Source organism: Pseudoliparis swirei, chromosome 15 (genome assembly GCF_029220125.1).
Source record: "Pseudoliparis swirei isolate HS2019 ecotype Mariana Trench chromosome 15, NWPU_hadal_v1, whole genome shotgun sequence".
Taxonomy (NCBI): Eukaryota; Metazoa; Chordata; class Actinopteri; order Perciformes; family Liparidae; genus Pseudoliparis; species Pseudoliparis swirei.
The window spans coordinates 22,586,988-22,612,295 of NC_079402.1; the positions used below are offsets into that span (position 1 = coordinate 22,586,988).

General features: G+C 42.8%; 1 protein-coding gene across 1 annotated transcript in view; it reads left to right on the plus strand.

Moving 5' to 3' along the window:
- LOC130205156 (calcium/calmodulin-dependent protein kinase type II subunit beta) overlaps window positions 1-21,450 on the plus strand; it is a 46,526-nt gene extending 25,076 nt beyond the window's left edge. The window contains exons 5-19 of the mRNA XM_056432334.1: window positions 1,206-1,298; window positions 1,434-1,517; window positions 1,607-1,701; window positions 2,879-3,001; window positions 3,528-3,611; window positions 4,451-4,493; window positions 6,370-6,423; window positions 7,550-7,587; window positions 10,930-10,986; window positions 11,256-11,300; window positions 11,519-11,564; window positions 14,927-15,002; window positions 15,183-15,277; window positions 15,354-15,592; window positions 20,740-21,450. Coding sequence (XP_056288309.1) covers window positions 1,206-1,298; window positions 1,434-1,517; window positions 1,607-1,701; window positions 2,879-3,001; window positions 3,528-3,611; window positions 4,451-4,493; window positions 6,370-6,423; window positions 7,550-7,587; window positions 10,930-10,986; window positions 11,256-11,300; window positions 11,519-11,564; window positions 14,927-15,002; window positions 15,183-15,277; window positions 15,354-15,586 — 1,166 coding nt within the window. The 3' untranslated portion in view covers window positions 15,587-15,592; window positions 20,740-21,450. The remainder of the gene's footprint in view (window positions 1-1,205; window positions 1,299-1,433; window positions 1,518-1,606; window positions 1,702-2,878; window positions 3,002-3,527; window positions 3,612-4,450; window positions 4,494-6,369; window positions 6,424-7,549; window positions 7,588-10,929; window positions 10,987-11,255; window positions 11,301-11,518; window positions 11,565-14,926; window positions 15,003-15,182; window positions 15,278-15,353; window positions 15,593-20,739) is intronic.
- Window positions 21,451-25,308: the final 3,858 nt, after the last annotated feature.

Below are 25,308 nucleotides of genomic sequence, written 5' to 3' on the forward strand. Positions count from 1 at the left end.
CCTAAGGCAAAAAAAGTCTGCGTTGAAAAAACAAAAAACAACTGTGTTCATCAGGTTCATGTCAGCGAATATGTTCTCAATAGTATGTTTCAAGGAGGTGTGCTCACCTGTGTGCGCGTATCACGGCAGAGCGGCCAGCTGCTGATCACGCACTCAATAGCTCGACTGCATGAATAGAAGGTCAGTGGCCTTTAAAAATTTTTTGGGAGCACCCAAGACCCATTTTGACCCAGGAAAAAGTGCGCCCCTAAATTTTCTGCTTACGCCCCTAACATTTTAAGTTAGGAGCGACTGTGCTCCTAGTTAAAAAAGTTAGTCTGGAGCCCTGATGTGTGTGTGTTGCATTGAGCTGACTGCATGTGGAAGATGAACTTGACGTGTTGCTGCAGTGGCGTAACGTGTCCTCTAGGGGCGTGTCCTCTAGGGGGCGTGTCCTCTAGGGGGCGGCAGCACGCCGTGACTCCCTGGTGGGCGTGGCTACAGGTGTTACACACTGGATGGTTTATGGTTCTGCTAAATATCTCAACTCTAAAATAAATAAATATAGAGTGAGACTACATTACAACTAAACTACAAATAAACTACAAATAAACTACGAATAAACTAAACTACTACATAACTCAACTACATTACAACTAAACTACGAATAAACTAAACTACAACTAAACTACATTACAACTAAACTTCAACTAAACTACAAATTAACTAAACTACAAAAAACTAAACTACAAATAAACTACATTACAACTAAACGTCAACTAAACTACAAATTAACTAAACTACAACTAAACTACAAATAAACTAAACTACATTACAACTAAACTACATTACAAATAAACTACAAATAAACTTAACTACAAATAAACTCCATTACAACTAAACTACATTATAACTAAACTACAAGTCAACTACAAATAAACTACAAACAACTGTAAACAACCACAAAGACACTGTAAACGGAGAGCTTGAAATCTCCAGCTGATCACCCAGAGCAGTGAGACGATGTGTTGAAGAACAACTCATAGAAGGTGTGTGTGTGTGTGTGTGTGTGTGTGTGTGTGTGTGTGTGTGTGTGTGTGTGTGTGTGTGTGTGTGTGTGTGTGTGTGTGTGTGTGTGTGTGTGTGTGTGTGTGTGTGTGTGTGTGTGTGTGTGTGTGTGTGTGTGTGTGTGTGTGTGTGTGTGTGTGTGTGTGTGTGTGTGTGTGTGCTGCTGGCCAGCAAGTGTAAGAACGCAGCCGTGAAGCTCGCTGACTTTGGTCTGGCCATCGAGGTCCAGGGAGAGCAGCAGGCCTGGTTCGGTAGGTCACACACGGTCACACACATACACACATGCACGCATGCACGCACGCACACACACACACACACACACGCACACGCACACACACACACAGTTAATAATTTTGTTTTGTAAAAAAAAGTGTGTGTGTGTTCAGGCTTTGCAGGGACTCCTGGCTACTTGTCCCCAGAGGTGCTGAGGAAGGAGGCGTACGGCAAACCTGTTGACATCTGGGCATGTGGTGAGTTCCTCCTCCTCCTCTTCCTCCTTCCTCCTCCTCGCCTCCTCCTCATCATCACTGAAAGGATGTGTGTTGTTGTTGTTGTGTAGGGGTGATCCTCTACATCCTCCTGGTGGGGTATCCTCCGTTCTGGGACGAGGACCAGCACAAACTCTACCAGCAGATCAAAGCTGGAGCGTACGACGTGAGGCGCCACTCCTCACATTTTCTCTCGCTCCAAATCTGTTGCTCATGTCTTAAATAAATAAATGATATATATATATATATATATTAGGGCTGTCAGCGTTAACGCGTTAATCTATGCGATTAATTTGGCCGCGTTAACGCACTAAAATATTTTAACGCAATTAACGCAACTTTGTTTACTTCCGGTGTTCGTTGAAGTTTTTACTCAAACCGAGTGTTAAACCACGGCAGTACGGTTTGACACTGTTTCCGTTTTTAAAACAATTATTTTTCCGCGAAAATAATGAGCAGAAATCAGTTTAAACTCATGGATGAATCAGTCGGGTTTCCTCCTGCTCCTCCTTCCTCCCGTCTCCCCCTCTGAGACACAGAGGAACGGAGGGGCGACGTGTCGGGGGACGCGGCGGAAAGAACTCGTCACACGAAACCTTCACCGTGATTGGTCAATCCGTTTGTCTGTCAACATTTTGGGGGAAAAACAACCAATGAACACTCAGTAAATCACAAAGGACCTCCCACCTCACGGGTGAGGCTCTATAGCAGCCTGTCAGTCAGAGAGCAGAGAACACGGCACCAGGACAACTGAGCCTCATTGAATAGAGCTGAGATTGTTCTGGAATGTTTGCTGTAGAACACGTGGGGGTGTGTCATATGCAAAAGACTTTAAAAGGTGAATTTACATTTTCTTATAAAATGTATAAAATGAGCCCAGCCTCCAGAGGGTGAACGTGACATATGTGAAGTCAGTCAGTTACCAAGGCCACTGGTTCTGCTGTTCAGTGTTAAAGATGACAGGACCAATGGGGTCTCAATATACTTCTTTTCTTTTACTAATCTGATGTTTCACTGAAGAAACAATTTATCATCCACGATATTAAATACCTCACTGGCACTTTATAGGTAGGAGCCTCTTTGAAACACAGCTCTGTGTGAAGTTTGGTCTTTAAAAAGAATGAACTTTTAACTTTTAACTTTTAATCGCGATTAATCGCGATTAATTAATCGCAATTTCAAAATGTGCGATTAATTAGTTAATTTTTTTTAATCGATTGACAGCCCTAATATATATACACATATACATATGTGTGTTTATGTGTGTGTATGTGTGTGTATGTGTGTTTTTATGTGTGTGTATGTGTGTGTATGTGTGTTCATGTGTGTGTGTGTGTGTGTAGTTTCCCTCCCCAGAGTGGGACACGGTGACTCCGGAGGCTAAAAATCTGATCAACCAGATGTTGACTATAAACCCAGCAAAGAGGATCACAGCCCAGGAGGCTATGAAGCACCCATGGATCTGTGTAAGTACACACACACACACACACACACACATACACAAACATACACAGGCACACACGTATATATATACATATATATGTATATTTATATGTATATATTTACATATGTATGTTACATATATAACAATATATATTTATATTTGTAAATATATATATTTACATTTATATATACATATTATATATATGTAAATACATAACAAAATATATACATATTTATGTATATATGTTAATATATGTGTAAATACATTTATTTATTTACACATATATATTTACATATATCCTCCACTGGATGTCAGTCTGTGAATCCTCCAACAGAAACTTTGTGAACATCTTTACAAAGCTGACAAATATCTGAACCATCTGTTTCCAAACATGCTATCTCTCACACACACACACACACACACACACATGCACTCCACTTCTCATGAACCTTGTGACCCCTGTGAAGTGAGGGATGACCTTAAGATTAAAGCAAAAGACATTTTTCCTTCCTTGTTTTTAAACATTTTCTTCTCTCCGGTCTCCATAGCAACGCTCCACGGTGGCCTCCATGATGCACCGGCAGGAGACGGTGGAGTGCCTGAAGAAGTTCAACGCCAGGAGGAAACTCAAGGTGCGAACACGCACAGCAAAATAAAAGAAAGATGTGGAAGATGCAGCTCGACAGAAAGAAAAACAAAATCTGTGACGAGGCGGATCAATAACATCATTGGTTAAATCAATACGTCAATAACAGTCAAAATAATCAGAGAAAGCTTCTTCTCTAATGTTTTATTCAGGCAGAACTTCACATTTCCAGAAAGAGACCCGATGCTCGTGTGATATTTGGCGCCTCATGCGAGAGAGAGAGTGAGACCTCTGTCACCTCGCAATGGATGGATGGATGGATATCTACTTTATTAATCCCCAAGGGGAGATCATCTATGTTGTTCACTTTCTGAGATAATTAAACCCATTTTACTTTCTGGATTCTCTCTATTTTATTTAGAGTTTCTTAAAAAGTGCTTCCAACATTAAATTATTTAAATTATTACAATAATAATAATAAAAATACACAATTATTATTAGAATTAGTATTCTTATTATTATTTCACTCATATATAATAACTACTATTACAATAATATATATTAATACAAATATATTATTATTACTATTATTACAATAAAATATCAGAATAAAATAATCATGAAATATATTATTATTATTATTATTATCATAACAATAATAATAGTTATTATTGTTAGAACAATGTACAAATATGACAATAAAATAATCATGAAATATAATAATATCATTATTATTTTTTAGGCCAGTAAAGCTTATTTCATCGTATTTGTACTTTTACTCAGTATTTTCTACAACATGATGTCACAGTGATGTTACATTGTTGTTGTTGTTGTTGTTGTTGTTGTTGTTACATGCATCTCTCTAAAGTGTCTTTCTGTTCTCAGGGGGCCATTTTGACCACCATGCTGGTCTCCAGGAACTTCTCCGGTGAGTTAGTCCTCCAGAGGCCGATCCTCTTGATCCTCTTGAGTCTCTTGATCCTCTTGAGGTGAGTTAGTCCTCCTCTCTTGATCATCTTGCGTCTCTTGAGTCTCTTGATCCTCTTGATCCTCTTGAGCCTCTTGAGTCTCTTGAGTCTCTTGATCATCTTGATCCTCTTGATCCTCTTGAGTCTCTTGATCCTCTTGATCCACTTGATCCTCTTGAGTCTCTTGATCCTCTTGCGTCTCTTGATCCTCTTGATCCTCTTGAGTCTCTTGATCCTCTTGAGTCTCTTGAGTCTCTTGATCCTCTTGATCCTCTTGATCCTCTTGAGTCTCTTGATCCTATTGAGTCTCTTGAGTCTCTTGATCCTCTTGAGTCTTGATCCTCTTGCATCTCTTGAGTCTCTCGGACCTCTTGAGTCTCTCGATCCTCTTGATCCTCTTGATCCGCTTGATCCTCTCGATCCTCTTGAGTCTCTCGATCCTCTTGATCCTCTTGAGTCTCTTGATCCTCTTGAGTCTCTTGATCCTCTTGAGTCTCTTGATCCTCTTGATCCTCTTGAGTCTCTTGATCCTCTTGATCCTCTTGAGTCTCTTGATCCTCTTGAGTCTCTTGATCCACTTGATCCTCTTGAGTCTCTTGATCCTCTTGCATCTCTTGATCCTCTTGATCATCTTGATCCTCTTGAGTCTCTTGAGTCTCTTGAGTCTCTTGATCCTCTTGATCCTCTTGATCCTCTTGAGTCTCTTGATCCTCTTGATCCTCTTGAGTCTCTTGATCCTATTGAGTCTCTTGAGTCTCTTGAGTCTCTTGATCCTCTTGAGTCTTGATCCTCTTGCATCTCTTGAGTCTCTCGGACCTCTTGAGTCTCTCGATCCTCTTGATCCTCTTGAGTCTCTTGATCCTCTTGAGTCTCTTGATCCTCTTGATCCACTTGATCCTCTTGAGTCTCTTGATCCTCTTGATCCGCTTGATCCTCTCGAGTCTCTTGATACTCTCGATCCTCTCGAGTCTCTTGATACTCTCGATCCTCTTGAGTCTCTCGATCCTCTCGATCCTCTTGAGTCTCTCGATCCTCTTGATCCTCTTGAGTCTCTTGAGTCTCTTGATCCTCTTGATCCTCTTGAGTCTCTTGATCCTCTTGAGTCTCTTGATCCTCTTGATCCTCTTGAGTCTCTTGATCCTCTTGAGTCTCTTGATCCTCTTGATCCTCTTGAGTCTCTTGATCCTCTTGAGTCTCTTGATCATCTTGAGTCTCTTGAGTCTCTTGATCCTCTTGAGTCTCTTGAGTCCCTTGATCCTCTTGAGTCTCTTGATCCTCTTGAGTCTCTTGATCCTCTTGATCCTCTTGAGTCTCTTGATCCTCTTGAGTCTCTTGAGTCTCTTGATCCTCTTGAGTCTCTTGATCCTCTTGATCCTCTTGAGTCTCTTGAGTCTCTTGATCCTCTTGAGTCTCTTGATCCTCTTGATACTCTTGAGTCTCTTGATCCTCTTGATCCTCTTGAGTCTCTTGATCCTCTTGATCCTCTTGAGTCTCTTGATCCTCTTGATCCTCTTGATCCTCTTGAGTCTCTTGAGTCTCTTGATCCTCTTGAGTCTCTTGATCCTCTTGATACTCTTGAGTCTCTTGATCCTCTTGATCCTCTTGAGTCTCTTGATCCTCTTGAGCCGCCACCAGGGCGCCACATGTGGATTCATCCGCCGCTGAAAGTAGTCCCTAACTAACTGGTCCTCGTTCACTAAAAATGAGTGTTTTTAAAAAGATGAACTTCTTCGGTAGGAACCGTGTGACTCCATACAGCCGCTACTCCACCCGCCTCCTCTTCCTCCTCTTCCTCCTCCTCCTCTTCCTCACTCTGCCTTCCTCTCTGTGTTTCAGTGGGTCGGCAGGCCACGGCGCCGGCCTCTGTCAGCGGCGGCTTCATGGATCAAGGTAAATTCACCGGCCCGTTCAATGAGAGGAAGAAGAGCTCAAATCAACTTTTCAAATGTATCCTTGTTTTTATTTTTTTATTCTCAACTTTTTAAATTTATAAAAAGTTTTCAAATTCATAAAAAAATGTCATTGTATTCTCAACATTTAAACTTTATTCTCAAAAATAAATGTAAAAAACATTTTCCTCATCTAATGCCCCCCCCCCCCACCTCTTTTAGAATCTTCCGTATATTTAAAAATCTTCTCACTTGTACATCTCTGACCTCTCCTTTCCTTAAACCTCACATCCTTTCCTAAAACCTCACATCCTTTCCTCCCACTGTGTCACAGCATCACATGCCCCTCAGCTTGTTTAATTACCTCCTCTTTTGGCCCGCCTCCTCCGGGAACTGGGAGCGGCGTTAATGACACGGAGCTCCCGTCTTCATGCATGAACTCATGAACCCATCACCACACACCTGTCTCTCCACTTCCACTCCTAATCCCCCCCCCCCCCCCCCACACACACACACACTTGTAATCGCGAACCCGTGAGGACCTTGACTCGGAGGTGTCACGTAGGGACACCACTTTATTGAACACACACACACTTCGGCTGTGAGTGTTTTTGGATTATCATTAGTGTGCCCCCCCCCCCCCCCTCCTCACGATGCTTATCTAATGTTATCTAACATGAGCCGGTTGGAGGTTTGTTTTTCTAAATGTGTGTTCGTTCTTTTTCTTTTTTTTTTATGTCTTTTTTTCACAGGATGGATGGAGAGATAGTTTATTTTAGAGGGAGGGGTTTATTTATTTTTGGGGGAGGGGTTTCTCCTTTTAAAGGGAGGGATGAGCTCTGGGTTCTCTCGTCCCTTCAGGGTGAAGAAGAGCAGGACGTGCAGAGGACGACGGCTTCTACGCTCTTATTTTGTAATTTCTTTTTAGCCATGCATCAGGACGCCGTGGTCGAATGATGTGCACTCTTCTGTGTGAGGGTGAATGATGTGCACTCTTCTGTCTGAGGGTGAATGATGTGCACTCTTCTGTCTGAGGGTGAATGATGTGCACTCTTCTGTGTGAGGGTGAATGATGTGCACTCTTCTGTGTGAGGGTGAATGATGTGCACTCTTCTGCTTCTCTGCAGCAGCCAAGAGTCTCCTCAACAAGAAGGCCGACGTCAAGGTGAGCTCGTCTCTCCTCTCTCCTTGTTCTGTGTCCTCCTCGCGTCCTCCTCGCGTCCTCGGGCACTCAGCTCTACTTTCATGTTGTCCTAAATATTCAGACTGAAGGCGTTGGAGTGTTTTCGTCCTTAAAGGCGCAGTGTCAACATAATAGTTACGTCATCCGTTCTTTTTGTGACTTTATTCTTTCCTCATGATGGTCCAGTGATGTCATATATATATATATATATATACATATATATTAGGGCTGTGAAACGATTAAACATTTTAATCGGGTTAATCACAGGTTTTTGTGGATTAATCATGATTAATCACATATTACCGATATTCTCGGTATATTTTGTGAGAACATAGAGATTTATGACAAAAGACGGATATATACATTTATACATTCTTCTATACAATGGTGCTGCAACTCAGCAGTTATTTAGCAGTTTTCTTCCATATGGAACATTAATACATCTTCATCCTAAACAGAATGTTTAACCCTCCTGTTACCTTTCGGGTCAATTTGACCCCATTCAATGTTTAATGTCGGTGTTCTTTGGGGTCAATTTGACCCCAGGCTGTTTTTCACTGTCAAACATATCAGAAATATCAACTTTTTTATTTATTTAAAGGGCTATTTAGGTAGTCAACAAACAAACATAAAGTACCTCACACTTAAACTTGGGAAGCAATATTAATTCTAATAATTTTCTGGAGGTTTTAATTGCTGGGGTCAAATTGACCCCGAGGGTAAAATATGTTAGTAAATGTAAAGGTAACAGGAGGGTCAAACAGAACATTTTTCTCTTGTTTGTCAACCATTAACTCCACCATGATACAATCTAAAGGCCTCTAGTCTTCCTCTAGCAGCTGCTGAGGCAAACTGACTGTGTGGGTTTTCTTCATGAACTGGGCCGTGATGAAAGGGACGGCGGGGACACCGCTGCAAAGCTGAAACCTCACCGGCCCGGACAGGTGGACAGATTGACAAGTGACTTCTTTTTGCTCGGTCCCGATGCGCGCGCACGGAGCTCTGTGGCGCGCGAGACGGAGATCGATAAGTGTTAACGCAACGCGAAGAGACAGAGATGACATGCTGCTGTGGAGATACGATCAACAACAGACGTTTAGTTTAATAAAAGAACAAAGACGTGCTCTAGAGAACATGTCAGGGGACGGGCCAATCTCTTTAATGTCATGCGATCTACCGACACTACGCCGCGATCGACTGGCAGGTCGCGATCGACGTGTTGAGACCCTGATCTACAGGAAGTAAAAGTCGTAACAAGGTTTCCGGAGGTGAACCTGCGGAAGGATCATTACCGATGAACAGACCGTCTGCATGAGAGCGGACAGAGTTCAGATTGAAGTGGTGTATTGGAAGCTCATTTTGCAAGTGACTTTTTTTTCGTCCCGACGACCAACAACAGACAGATTGGAAGCTCATTCTGCGCATGCGTTAAATGCGTTTAAAAAAAACAACTAGTTAAACCTGTAATTGAATTAACTGAGTTAACGCGTTATTTTTCACAGCACTAATATATATATATATATGGATATATATATGTATATATATATACATATATACGTATATATATATATATATATATATATACATATATATATATTTACATATATATATACATATATACAGGACTGTCTCAGAAAATTAGAATATTGTGATGAAGTTCTTTATTTTCTGTAATGCAATTCAAAAAACAAAAATGTCATGCATTCTGGATTCATTACAAATCAACTGAAATATTGCAAGCCTTTTATTCTGATTTATTGCTGATTATGGTTTACAGCTTAAGAAAACTCAAATATCCTATCTCTAAATATTAGAATATCATGAAAAAGTATACTAGTAGGGTATTAAACAAATCACTTGAATTGTCTAATTAACTCGAAACACCTGCAAGGGTTTCCTGAGCCTTGACAAACACTCAGCTGTTATAAATCTTTTTTGACTTGGTCTGAGGAAATATGAAAATTTTATGAGATAGGATTTTAGAGTTTTCTTAAGCTGTAAGCCATAATCAGCAATATTAAAAGAATAAAAGGCTTGCAATATTTCAGTTGATTTGTAATGAATCCAGAATGCATGACATTTTTGTTTTTTTAATTGCATTACAGAAAATAAAGAACTTTATCACAATATTCTAATTTTCTGAGACAGTCCTGTACATATATATATATATATAACAATAGCTGAATACTTACACTATGTTGATCTGCACTTCACACATCTCATTTGTTTGCACTACACACATACACACACATTTCATTTCATTTGCTCTGCACTCATACACACACTTTGCTTTTTGCACTCTGTCTATATTTAATATTTTTTTGTATTTGATTTGTCAGTGTTGTTGTGTATGCATGTGTGTTGTATATTTACATATATATTTTGTTTTGTATTTTACTTTTATTTTACTTGTATACTTCTATATCTTTCATCCCTGTTTCTTATATTTTGTGTTTTGTTTTATTCTTGTGTGTTGCTGCTACTGTCACGACAAATTTCCCCTTGGGGATTAATAAAGTATATATCTATCTATCTATCTATCTATATCGCTCCTAGCTCCTCACTCCTAGCTCCTCACTCCTAGCTCCTCATTCCTATCTCCTATCTCCTCGCTCCTAACTTTTTGTGCATTTATTATTATTAATTATTAATTAATTTAGTTTTGTTCTCTTGTGTTTTGGATCTTTCAACAACAAGATAATAACTTGTTTGCATCATTTTATATCTTTATGATTTTATATGATTATAATATTTATAATTCATATAAAGATAATATGTGTTGTGCAAATTCCACAATTTATATTATAAAACTATAAATGTCTTCGGGGACTTTGGACCTTTTGGAGTCGTGTGAGTGTACGTTATGTTTTCCTCCTCCTCCTCCTCCTCCTCTGCACACCGCCCTTTCTCCTCGGTTGCCTTGACGCTAATCTCAGATTATTTCCCACCAGATAATTTACGGTCACATAATCAGGATTCTACTGTCACGTGACCTCGGGGTGCAGAGCGTCACGTGACCTCACTCCGTATAATCTATACATGTAGCCTGTCAGCGCCTCCCCAGCTCACCTCTGCTCACAGGGGGAGGGGCTACATGAGAAGGAGCTACAGGGGGAGGGGCTACATGAGGAGAAGCTACAGTGGGAGGAGCTAGATAAGGGGGAGCTACAGGGGGAGGGGCTACACGAGGAGAAGCTATAGTGGGAGGAGCTAGATGAGGGGGAGCTACAGGGGGAGGAGCTACACGAGGAGACACTGATGCTTTGACAACACCCTCTCCCCCTCTCCCCCTCTCACTCTCTCTACTTTGTGTTTCCTGTTCAGCCACAGACCAACAGCACGAGCACCAACCCCAAAGGCCACGCCCCCTCTGCTGCCCTGGTACGTCTGTGTGTGTGTGTGTGTGTGTGAGTATTCTTTCTGATTTTGTTTCTATAACCGGACACACACATGTTTCATTCATCTGGATCAGCTTCCTCGTTCTGATCCTCCGTGTATTGATCTATTGACCTATTGATCGATTGATCTATTGACCTATTGATCTATTGATCTATTGACCTATTGATCGATTGATCTATTGACCTATTGATCCTTGACGCAGCATTCCCTTTCTTCTCTTCTTCTAAATCTTCTCTCCATTCTCCCTCCAGGAGCCTCAGACGACTGTCATCCACAATCCAATAGATGGCACCAAGGTACCTCCTCCTCCTCCTCCTCCTCCTCCTCCTCCTGGTGTGTCCTTCATGTGTTCAGCATGAGAGCTGTGCTGCTGGTCCTCTGCTGCCCCCTTGTGGTGAAACAGATGAAGCTGTTTCCTCCGGCTGAGTGACAGCGTCCTGTGGAAGAAGCGTGTGTGTGTGCGTGTGTGTGTGTGTGCGTGTATGTTTTTAATTGTGTGTGATGTATACTTCAGGGGTCGTCGGACAGCAGCAGCACGATCGAGGACGAAGACGTGAAAGGTAATGAATACAATAAATGATGTTCTGCTCATGATTATATTGTCCATGTTGCCGGATACAAGACCGGAGTTATAGGCAGCAGTACGGGCGTTCACAGCTTCACGGATGGATCTATCAACCCACGGCTTTTGGTTAGGAAAGACCCTAACTTTTACCGTGGGGACGATGGTGTCCGCTAGCGTTGCTATGAGGCTCATTGCTACTTCCGCAAACTCGCTGACGTCACTGGAACTGGATTGGATCATGTCCCAGTCGACGACACGCAGAGCGTCCTGTAGCTCAGCCTCTGATTGGTCAGACCACCGCGTTACGTTCCTCGTCACTACCGCTTCCCGCGCGATCTTTTGTCGGTACTCCGGAAGCAGAAAAATGGCGGCATGGTCTGATTTTCCGAACGGAGGGAGAGAGACAGCCTTGTAGCCTCTCTTGAATGGCGTATAGCAGTGGTCCAACGTTCTTTCCCCTCTGGTAGCACACGTAATGTGCTGGTGAAAGTTCGGCATGACTTTTTTTAGGTTTGCCCTGTTAAAGTCCCCAGCCACCACCACAGCCGCGGGATACTTGATCTGATGCCGACTCAACACATCAGGAAGTTCCGATAGTGCCAGGTCGGCGTGCGCTTGTGATGGTATGTAGACGGGTGTGGTGATGACCCGGCTGAACTCCGCCGGAAGGTAGAATGGACGGCATGTGTTCGTCTGGTGTTCCAGGTTCGCGAGCAGGAACGAGAAAGAGTCTTAATGTTCTTGGGGTCGCACCACTTGTTGTTAGTCATGAAGCAAACCCTCCACCCTTAGATTTACCAGACTCTTCCGTTCTGTCTGCACGGAAAACAGAGAAGGACTCGGTTGGGCATATGACTCGATCCGCACCAGCGGGTCAGCCATGTTTCCGTCAGACAAAAGATGTTACAGTCCTCATGTCCCGTTGGAATCTGATCCTTGCCCTAACATCATCCATCTTATTTTCCAGAGACTGGACGTTAGCAAGAAGGATGCTGGGCAGAGGTGGACGGTGGGCTTGAACTCTCAGTCTGTTCCGAATTCCGCTCCGCTTCCCTCGATGTTTTCGCTCTCCCGTAGTAGCGGCTTCACTGTTGTTGATGTGGTTCGCTCGTACGATCTCTGCCGGCCACGCTGGATCGATGGAAAAAGTGGACAAAAACCCTTGTTTTGCGCAAAAGTTTATGTCCAAAAGTGTGCTGTGGTCGTATGCTGTTAGTGCCGATGTGTTTGTGGCAAAGAAAACATTAAAAATAAACACAAAAACTAAAAGAGCGCACAATCTCCGCGGAGCTACCTCGACGGCATCTGGACACAGCCGCGCCATCTACATCTGCGCCTTCCTCCCTTCCTCCCTTCCTCCATGGACCCGCTGCAGTTTGCTTATCGCCCAAACAGATCCACGGATGATGCTGTCTCCCAGGTACTGCACACCACACTCTCTCATCTGGACAGCCAGAGGGGGGGCTATGTGAGACTGCTGTTCATTGATTATAGTTCAGCTTTCAACACCATAGTCCCCTCCAGACTGGCCGGCAAGCTGATTGAGCTGGGACTGAACACCCCCCTGTGTGCTTGGATCCTGGACTTCCTCACCGCCAGCCCACAGGTGGGCAGACACACCTCCAGATCCCTCACCCTGAACACAGGATCCCCAGGGTTGCGTCCTCAGCCCCCTACTGTACTTCTGTACACACATGACTGTGTGGCCAGGTTCAGCTCCAACACCATCATCAAGTTTGCGGATGACACAGTGGTGGTGGGCCTGATCTCCGACAACGACGAGAAGGCCTACCTGGAGGAAGTTGCTGATCTGTCACTCTGGTGCCAGGACAACAGCCTCATCATGAATGTCACCAAAACTAAGGAGCTGATTGTGGACTTTAGGAGGGTACAACAACAGAGGACGTACTCACCACTGGGGATTAACGGGACTACTGTGGAGAGGGTGAGCGGTATAAATACCTGGGAGTCCACATCACCGAGGATCTGACATGGTCAACGAACACAGACACTCTGGTGAGAAAGGCAAGGCAGCGCCTCTACCACCTCAGGCAGCTGAGGAAATGTAAAGTTTCCCAGAGGATCCTTCAGTCCTTCTACTCTGGAGCTGTAGAGAGCGTCCTGACAGGAAGCATCACAGCCTGGTTTGGCAACTGCTCCGCTCAGGACAGGAAGGCTCTGCAGAGAGTAGTGCGTTCGGCTGAGCGCACTATTGGAACTACACTCCCACCCTGCAGGACTTGTACACCAGGAGGTGCAGAACCAGAGCCGGCAGGATCATGAAGGATCCTCACCACCCCAACAACAGACTGTTTCAGCTGCTGCGGTCAGGCAGGCGCCTCCGTAGTCACGCTGCAAGAACAGAGAGACTGAGACGGAGTTTCTTTCCTCAGGCCATCAGGATTGTGAACTCCGACCTCACCAGGACCCCCACATAGACCCACACAACTGCCCCTCTTAGGCACACACACACACACACACACACACACTTACTGTAAATATTGTGTTGTTTTTTATTGTAAATAGTGTGTACTTGTTGCCCTTGCACATTCCTGCTGAGCATTGCCACTTTCATTTCACTGCACACCCTGTGTGTGTATGTGACAAATAAAACATCTTGAATCTTGAATCTTGAATCTTGATTTAAAAAGTTAAATACGGTTTCCGTGCTCGACACTAAATATGTCTCACTCTAAAAAAAACTTTTAACTTTTACATTTTCCCCAAAATTCTAATTGCAAACTAATTTGCAAAGATTTTTTTTTTAATGTTTTAATTCAATTTATAAGATTTCTGATGAAAAATGTTTTTCTTACTTTAAAAACTGTTTTGTTTCAAAAAAAATGTTATTAAAGAGAAATGTTCTAACTTATTTGGCGAAGGCAGGGTTCACCTGGACGGCGACCTGTCCAGGTGAACCCTGCCTTCAGCTCCAGAGCTCCGGACCCTAAAAGAGGATCGGCGGTCGGGATAATGGAAGGTTCTAACTTCAAATAAATGTTCTAACTTCAAATAAATGTTCTAACTTCAAATAAATGTTCTAACTACAAATAAATGTTCTAACTTCAAATAAATGTTCTAAGTTCAAAAAAACAGAACTATTTTTTCTAACTTAAACATTTTTGTCATTAAAACAATTCTAACGTAAAAAAAAAAATCTAATTTAGAAAAAAAAAATCTAAATTTAAAAAAGACGTTATAAAAAGATGTTTTAAAAATAGGTTACGTAAATAAAAAAAGATAACTTCAAAGAAAATTCTAACTTAAATTTTTTTTTCTCACTTTAAAAAATGTCTGGAACAGGAAGTGGTGTGTGACTCAACACTGTGTTTGTTTGTTTGTTGTTTGTTTCTGCAGCTCGAAAGCAGGAAATCATAAAGATCACCGAGCAGCTGATCGAGGCCGTGAACAACGGAGACTTTGAGGCCTACACGTGAGTCCTCCTCCTCCTCCTCCTCCTCTTCTTCCTTTCTCTCTGCTATGGGCTGGGAGGAGAACTCTGACTCCTCTAGTTAGACCAGCAGCTTTAATCTAAGTGTGTTTTATCTTTGCATGAAAAGAGAAAAAAGTCATTCATTAAAGTTCCTCTTCCTCCTCCTCTTCTTCTTCACAGGAAGATCTGCGACCCGGGTCTGACCTCCTTTGAGCCCGAGGGGCTCGGCAACCTGGTGGAGGGGATGGACTTCCACCGGTTCTACTTCGACAACCGTGAGAGCCGCGAACACGTCGCCTGAGACCCGGAGACATGGAGTCTGATGTCTCTCTCTCTCTCTCCCCCCCCCAGTGCTCTCCAAGAACAGCCGGCCCATCCACACCACCATCCTGAACCCTCACGTGCACGTGGTCGGCGAGGAGGCGGCGTGCATCGCCTACATCCGCCTCACGCAGTACGTGGACGGGCAGGGCCGGCCGCGCTCCAGCCAATCAGAGGAGACCCGGGTCTGGCACCGCCGCGAGAGCCGCTGGCAGAACGTCCACTTCCACTGCTCGGGGGCGCCCGCCACGCCGCTAGCCTAGCATGAGGTCAGTCCACGGCTGGGTACATGAGAACGATACTTTGTTTCTCTTTGTCGTGACGTCACCATCAGATGTTTAATGATACTTTGTTTCTCTTTGTCGTGACGTCACCGTCAGATGTTTAATGATACTTTGTTTCTCTTTGTCGTGACGTCACCGTCAGATGTTTAATGATACTTTGTTTCTCTTTGTCGTGACGTCACCATCAGATGTTTAATGATACTTTGTTTCTCTTTGTCGTGGCGTCACCATCAGATGTTTAATGATACTTTGTTTCTCTTTGTCGTGGCGTCACCATCAGATGTTTAATGATACTTTGTTTCTCTTTGTCGTGACATCACCATCAGATGTTTAATGATACTTTGTTTCTCTTTGTCGTGGCATCACCATCAGATGTTTAATGATACTTTGTTTCTCTTTGTCGTGACGTCACCATCAGATGTTTAATGATACTTTGTTTCTCTTTGTCGTGACGTCACCGTCAGATGTTTAATGATACTTTGTTTCTCTTTGTCGTGACATCACCATCAGATGTTTAATGATACTTTGTTTCTCTTTGTCGTGGCGTCACCGTCAGATGTTTAATGATACTTTGTTTCTCTTTGTCGTGGCGTCACCGTCAGATGTTTAATGATACTTTGTTTCTCTTTGTCGTGGCGTCACCATCAGATGTTTAATGATACTTTGTTTCTCTTTGTCGTGACATCACCATCAGATGTTTAATGATACTTTGTTTCTCTTTGTCGTGGCGTCACCGTCAGATGTTTAATGATACTTTGTTTCTCTTTGTCGTGACGTCACCATCAGATGTTTAATGATACTTTGTTTCTCTTTGTCGTGACGTCACCGTCAGATGTTTAATGATACTTTGTTTCTCTTTGTCGTGGCGTCACCATCAGATGTTTAATGATACTTTGTTTCTCTTTGTCGTGACGTCACCATCAGATGTTTAATGATACTTTGTTTCTCTTTGTCGTGGCGTCACCATCAGATGTTTAATGATACTTTGTTTCTCTTTGTCGTGGCGTCACCATCAGATGTTTAATGATACTTTGTTTCTCTTTGTCGTGACATCACCATCAGATGTTTAATGATACTTTGTTTCTCTTTGTCGTGACGTCACCGTCAGATGTTTAATGATACTTTGTTTCTCTTTGTCGTGACGTCACCGTCAGATGTTTAATGATACTTTGTTTCTCTTTGTCGTGACGTCACCGTCAGATGTTTAATGATACTTTGTTTCTCTTTGTCGTGGCGTCACCATCAGATGTTTAATGATACTTTGTTTCTCTTTGTCGTGACGTCACCATCAGATGTTTAATGATACTTTGTTTCTCTTTGTCGTGACGTCACCATCAGATGTTTAATGATACTTTGTTTCTCTTTGTCGTGACGTCACCGTCAGATGTTTAATGATACTTTGTTTCTCTTTGTCGTGACATCACCATCAGATGTTTAATGATACTTTGTTTCTCTTTGTCGTGGCGTCACCGTCAGATGTTTAATGATACTTTGTTTCTCTTTGTCGTGGCGTCACCATCAGATGTTTAATGATACTTTGTTTCTCTTTGTCGTGACATCACCATCAGATGTTTAATGATACTTTGTTTCTCTTTGTCGTGGCGTCACCGTCAGATGTTTAATGATACTTTGTTTCTCTTTGTCGTGACGTCACCATCAGATGTTTAATGATACTTTGTTTCTCTTTGTCGTGACGTCACCGTCAGATGTTTAATGATACTTTGTTTCTTTTTGTCGTGGCGTCACCGTCAGATGTTTAATGATACTTTGTTTCTCTTTGTCGTGGCATCACCATCAGATGTTTAATGATACTTTGTTTCTCTTAGTCGTGGCGTCACCATCAGATGTTTAATGATACTTTGTTTCTCTTTGTCGTGACGTCACCGTCAGATGTTTAATGATACTTTGTTTCTCTTTGTCGTGACGTCACCATCAGATGTTTAATGATACTTTGTTTCTCTTTGTCGTGACGTCACCATCAGATGTTTAATGATACTTTGTTTCTCTTTGTCGTGACGTCACCATCAGATGTTTAATGATACTTTGTTTCTCTTTGTCGTGACGTCACCATCAGATGTTTAATGATACTTTGTTTCTCTTTGTCGTGGCGTCACCGTCAGATGTTTAATGATACTTTGTTTCTCTTTGTCGTGGCGTCACCATCAGATGTTTAATGATACTTTGTTTCTCTTTGTCGTGGCGTCACCGTCAGATGTTTAATGATACTTTGTTTCTCTTTGTCGTGACGTCACCATCAGATGTTTAATGATACTTTGTTTCTCTTTGTCGTGGCGTCACCGTCAGATGTTTAATGATACTTTGTTTCTCTTTGTCGTGACGTCACCATCAGATGTTTAATGATACTTTGTTTCTCTTTGTCGTGACGTCACCATCAGATGTTTAATGATACTTTGTTTCTCTTTGTCGTGGCGTCACCGTCAGATGTTTAATGATACTTTGTTTCTCTTTGTCGTGGCGTCACCATCAGATGTTTAATGATACTTTGTTTCTCTTTGTCGTGACGTCACCATCAGATGTTTAATGATACTTTGTTTCTCTTTGTCGTGACGTCACCGTCAGATGTTTAATGATACTTTGTTTCTCTTAGTCGTGGCGTCACCATCAGATGTTTAATGATACTTTGTTTCTCTTTGTCGTGACGTCACCGTCAGATGTTTAATGATACTTTGTTTCTCTTTGTCGTGACGTCACCATCAGATGTTTAATGATACTTTGTTTCTCTTTGTCGTGACGTCACCATCAGATGTTTAATGATACTTTGTTTCTCTTTGTCGTGACGTCACCGTCAGATGTTTAATGATACTTTGTTTCTCTTTGTCGTGGCGTCACCATCAGATGTTTAATGATACTTTGTTTCTCTTTGTCGTGACGTCACCATCAGATGTTTAATGATACTTTGTTTCTCTTTGTCGTGACGTCACCATCAGATGTTTAATGATACTTTGTTTCTCTTTGTCGTGACATCACCATCAGATGTTTAATGATACTTTGTTTCTCTTTGTCGTGACGTCACCATCAGATGTTTAATGATACTTTGTTTCTCTTTGTCGTGACGTCACCATCAGATGTTTAATGATACTTTGTTTCTCTTTGTCGTGACGTCACCATCAGATGTTTAATGATACTTTGTTTCTCTTTGTCGTGACGTCACCATCAGATGTTTAATGATACTTTGTTTCTCTTTGTCGTGACGTCACCATCAGATGTTTAATGATACTTTGTTTCTCTTTGTCGTGGCGTCACCATCAGATGTTTAATGATACTTTGTTTCTCTTTGTCGTGGCGTCACCGTCAGATGTTTAATGATACTTTGTTTCTCTTTGTCGTGACGTCACCGTCAGATGTTTAATGATACTTTGTTTCTCTTTGTCGTGACGTCACCGTCAGATGTTTAATGATACTTTGTTTCTCTTTGTCGTGACGTCACCGTCAGATGTTTAATGATACTTTGTTTCTCTTTGTCGTGACGTCACCGTCAGATGTTTAATGATACTTTGTTTCTCTTTGTCGTGGCGTCACCATCAGATGTTTAATGATACTTTGTTTCTCTTTGTCGTGGCGTCACCATCAGATGTTTAATGATACTTTGTTTCTCTTGTCGTGGCGTCACCATCAGATGTTTAATGATACTTTGTTTCTCTTTGTCGTGACGTCACCATCAGATGTTTAATGATACTTTGTTTCTCTTTGTCGGCGTCACCATCAGATGTTTAATGATACTTTGTTTCTCTTTGTCGTGGCGTCACCATCAGATGTTTAATGATACTTTGTTTCTCTTTGTCGTGGCGTCACCATCAGATGTTTAATGATACTTTGTTTCTCTTTGTCGTGGCGTCACCATCAGATGTTTAATGATACTTTGTTTCTCTTTGTCGTGGCGTCACCATCAGATGTTTAATGATACTTTGTTTCTCTTTGTCGTGACGTCACCGTCAGATGTTTAATGATACTTTGTTTCTCTTTGTCGTGACGTCACCGTCAGATGTTTAATGATACTTTGTTTCTCTTTGTCGTGACGTCACCATCAGATGTTTAATGATACTTTGTTTCTCTTTGTCGTGACGTCACCATCAGATGTTTAATGATACTTTGTTTCTCTTTGTCGTGACGTCACCATCAGATGTTTAATGATACTTTGTTTCTCTTTGTCGTGACGTCACCATCAGATGTTTAATGATACTTTGTTTCTCTTTGTCGTGACGTCACCATCAGATGTTTAATGATACTTTGTTTCTCTTTGTCGTGGCGTCACCATCAGATGTTTAATGATACTTTGTTTCTCTTTGTCGTGACGTCACCATCAGATGTTTAATGATACTTTGTTTCTCTTTGTCGTGACGTCACCATCAGATGTTTAATGATACTTTGTTTCTCTTTGTCGTGACGTCACCATCAGATGTTTAATGATACTTTGTTTCTCTTTGTCGTGACGTCACCATCAGATGTTTAATGATACTTTGTTTCTCTTTGTCGGACGTCACCATCAGATGTTTAATGATACTTTGTTTCTCTTTGTCGTGGCGTCACCATCAGATGTTTAATGATACTTTGTTTCTCTTTGTCGTGACGTCACCATCAGATGTTTAATGATACTTTGTTTCTCTTTGTCGTGACGTCACCATCAGATGTTTAATGATACTTTGTTTCTCTTTGTCGTGACGTCACCATCAGATGTTTAATGATACTTTGTTTCTCTTGTCGTGCGTCACCATCAGATGTTTAATGATACTTTGTTTCTCTTTGTCGTGACGTCACCGTCAGATGTTTAATGATACTTTGTTTCTCTTAGTCGTGGCGTCACCATCAGATGTTTAATGATACTTTGTTTCTCTTTGTCGTGACGTCACCGTCAGATGTTTAATGATACTTTGTTTCTCTTTGTCGTGACGTCACCATCAGATGTTTAATGATACTTTGTTTCTCTTTGTCGTGACGTCACCGTCAGATGTTTAATGATACTTTGTTTCTCTTTGTCGTGACGTCACCATCAGATGTTTAATGATACTTTGGTTCTCTTATAATCTAAGAGAGAGAACATCACACCGGAGGAGGTCAGAGGTCAATGTGCTCCTGCTCCTCTAAGCTCATCTGTGTCTCTCATGTCTTCACAGGTGTCTGAGGAGGAGGAGGAGAAGAAGAAGAAGGAGGAGAAGAAGAAGAAGGAGTCCTCTCCTCCTCCTCCTCCCTGAAGACCCTCCCTCGTTACTTGCGTGTTCTTCTTCTGCTTCTATCGTATCCGTCGTCATATATTTATTCTTATAGCTCATTTAAACTTTCCTTCTCGTGTGTCGTCATGGCGATGCTGATGTTGTTGCTTCTGCACGACGTGAAGCCCACGAGGAGGGTGGGTTGTGTTTGTGTGATTTGTACCCTGAACGCACCACAACCCCTCTGTGTGTGATGACCTCTGGCTGGTGTTTACTGCATGACGATGAACTCAATAACTTGTTGTGATGTTGATCTGCGTTCCTTTGATCTTCTTGTGCGCTGCAGCCTGTTCATGTGTTTGTGTTGATGTGAAGAGACAGAATGTAACTTCAAAGAGAAGCATGGACCAGCTCTTTACTGTCTGAAAGACAACAACAACAACAACAAAGGAGCAGATTACGCTGAGGAACAATCAGGGTCTTTAAATTATTCCCTTTTTTAAATGCAGATTGTTGCTTTGCACACACACACACACACACACACATTCACACACACACACTCACACATTCACACACACACACATTCACACACACACACATACATTCACACAGACACATTCACACACACACATTCACACACACACACACACACACACACACACACACACACACACACACACATTCACACACACACATACACACATTCACACACACACATACACACACATACAAACATTCACACACACACACATTCACACACACACATACACACACACATTCAGACACACATGCACGCACACACATACATACAAACATACACACACACATTCAGACATACAAACATATATACACACATACAAACATACACACACACATATACAAACATACACACACACATTCACACATACAAACATACACACACACATATACACACATACAAACATACACACATACACACATACAAACATACACACATGTCACACACACACACACACACAAGTATACACACGCACACACACACCCTCTGGTCAGGACCAGCTCGTCCACCAGGGGGCGCCCCGTCCCTCAGAGTCACTTGTTGTCTGAAGAGGATTCTGTTGCTTCCACAAACTTTGTTTTTGTTTTAAAGATCAATAACCGTGACGATGATGATGTGCATTCCAATCTTATCAATATCAATACCGTGTGATCAGATGTAACCGCGTGTCAACCAATAAACATGACAAAGCAACGCATCACTACGTGTGTGTGTGTGTGAACCAGAGGTCAGAGGTCAACCTGAGGTCGGAGAATTTGCTTGGGGATCAATCGATTGATCGATTGATTGATTGATTGATTCTCCTCCACCTTCTACTTCTTCCAATGTCTTCTTCTACTTCTTCTTCTTCTTCTTCTCTCCCATTAATCGCCTCCCGACCCCGCAGATGTATCTGCTGACCCTCCGGAAGCCCTGACCCTTATGTTGGGAACCCCCGGACTAAAGTAACTGTATATAAAGTACTTCAAAGTAACCAGAGTACCTTAACTTGTAGACCTCAGTACATGCTGCTCTAGTACTGTTGTACTTCTACTGCAGTAATAATACTAATGAACCCTCTAGTAGTAATACTACTAGTAAAACTTCTATAGTAGTAATACTACTAGTAAAACTTCCTCTGCTGTAGTAATACTACTAGTGAACCCTCAGAGTGAGACCTGAGGACCGGAAGCTGCTCTGGGAGATCAGAATTTCGGGGCAAAGGTCGACGTTTACGGCTCCGCCGCCGCCGCCAATGAAGTACACGATGTACAGGAAGTACACCAAGTACATGATGTACAAGTACAACAAGCCGTCTTTGACCTCAACGGAGTCTAGGAAAGTGAAATAGTTTTGGTCATAAAATAATATTTGCTGCAGATTTATGTACTTAAACACAATATTGAAGTACTTCACTTTGTAGTTAATTCTTCTTCTACTAAAACAGTCTATTAAACAAAGTCACTATAAGTACATATACTCTTACATTAACTCAGTACACAAATGTATACAAAATACTTTAAGTATGTGTGAATACTTTTAGGTTTTTTGTTTAATATTTCTTTTATTTTGTTAAACACTTTATCTTCATATTTAGTTTGAAAGGTGCTATAGAAATAAAGTTTATATTATCATTATTATGATTATTATTTTTATTATTATTATTATTATGTGTATTATTGTATTCAATATATTTAATACATATTGTTTAATCTTGTTTTAGAATATAAATGAAAATTAGGGATTTTTTATACAATTTATGTTGCTAATCAACAAAGGTATCTAACTATGTTTAATGTCTTACAATCAGTTAAATCTTTTTTTATAGTTTATTTATATTAGAAAAATAAAATAATTACAGAATGTCCCCAAAAAGTTTTTACAATCAAATAATGTGTTTATTTTGTAACGTTTTTTTTCCGACGCAGGCGCACTGGTTGTCTTTTCTGGTGACGTCGCCGTGACGTCACCAGCCCCGTGTTACGGTTCAACCTGAGACCCTGTTAACTGGCGACCTTCGGTCGAATCAGAATCAGAATCAGAATTGTATTTATTGCCAAGTAGGTTTACACCTACCTGGAATTTGTTCTGGTGTAATAATAATAATAATACATAACATTTCTATAGCGCTTTTCATAATTCTCAAAGACGCTTTACAACACATAATTTAAAAAATCCTAAAAGCTATGCATTAAAAATAAAAATAAAAGACAAACGATAAAAGCAAATAAGAACGTTCAAGCACATAATCACACATTAAAAGCAGTTTTGAAGAGGTGGGTTTTGATTAGTGATTTAAACGATGAGAGTTCGGTGCAGTCACGGATGATTTTGTATAGGTGCATACAGTGAACATAAAATGAACATAAAACATAAAACATACAAACACAATAAGTACTACTAAAAATACAAAAAGCAGGGCAGGAGTGCAAAAGTGCATGTGCAATGTTCAGTGTGCAAAGTAGTGTGTGCATAACACAGGCTTGAGGTGTGGGGGAGGGGTAAGTGACCCTGTCAGGTGGGGGTCCGGGCCTTGTTCATGAGGCCAACGGCAGCCGGGAAGAAGCTGGTTTTGTGGCGTGAGGTTTTGGTCCTGATGGACCGCAGCCTCCTGCCGGAGGGAAGGACCTCAAAGAGTTTGTGACCCGGGTGGGAGGGGTCGGCCACAATGTGACCCGGGTGGGAGGGGTCGGCCACAATGTGACCCGGGTGGGAGGGGTCGGCCACAATGTGACCCGGGTGGGAGGGGTCGGCCACACTGTGACCCGGGTGGGAGGGTCGGCCACAATGTGACCCGGTGGGGAGGGGTCGGCCACACTGTGACCCGGGTGGGAGGGGTCGGCCACACTGTGACCCGGGTGGGAGGGGTCGGCCACAATGTGACCCGGGTGGGAGGGGTCGGCCACACTGTGACCCGGGTGGGAGGGGTCGGCCACACTGTGACCCGGGTGGGAGGAGTCGGCCACAATGTGACCCGGTGGGAGGGTCGGCCACACTGTGACCCGGTGGGAGGGGTCCTAGGGCCACACTGTGACCCGGTGGGAGGGTCGGCCACAATGTGACCCGGTGGGAGGGGTCGGCCACACTGTGACCCGGTGGGAGGGTCGGCCACAATGTGACCCGGTGGGAGGGTCGGCCACACTGTGACCCGGTGGGAGGGTCGGCCACACTGTGACCCGGGTGGGAGGGTCGGCCACATGTGACCCGGTGGGAGGGGTCGGCCACACTGTGACCCGGTGGGAGGGTCGGCCACAATGTGACCCGGTGATGGAGGAGTCGGCCACACTGTGACCCGGTGATGGAGGAGTCGCCACAATGTGACCCGGTGGGAGGGTCGGCCACACTGTGACCCGGTGATGGAGGGTCGGCCACAATGTGACCCGGTGGGAGGGTCGACTGTGACCCGCCTCAGGGTCCTAGAGGCCAACAGGTCCGTAGAGATGCAGATGATGCAGCCAATCACCTTCTGGAGGTGAGGGATGACGCTGATCGGCCTTTGTCACTGATGGCAGCGTGATGGGAGGTGATGGAGGAGGATGGACTCCATGATGCAGGTGGAGAAGTGCACCATCATTGTCTTTGGTTGAACTTCTTCAGCTGCCGCAGAAAGAACATCCTCTGTTGAGCTCTGTTGGTGAGGGAGCTGATGTTCAGCTGCCACTTGAGGTCCTGGGAGGTGATGGAGGTGATGGAGGTGATGGAGGTGATGGAGATGATGGAGGTGATGGAGGTGATGGAGGTGATGGAGGTGATGGAGGTGATGGAGGTGATGGAGGTGATGGAGGTGATGGAGATGATGGAGGTGATGGAGGTGATGGAGATGATGGAGGTGATGGAGGTGATGGAGGTGATGGAGGTGATGGAGATGATGGAGGTGATGGAGGTGATGGAGATGATGGAGGTGATGGAGGTGATGGGGGTGATGGAGGTGATGGAGATGATGGAGATGATGGAGGTGATGGAGGTGATGGAGATGATGGAGGTGATGGAGGTGATGGAGGTGATGGTGCCCAGGA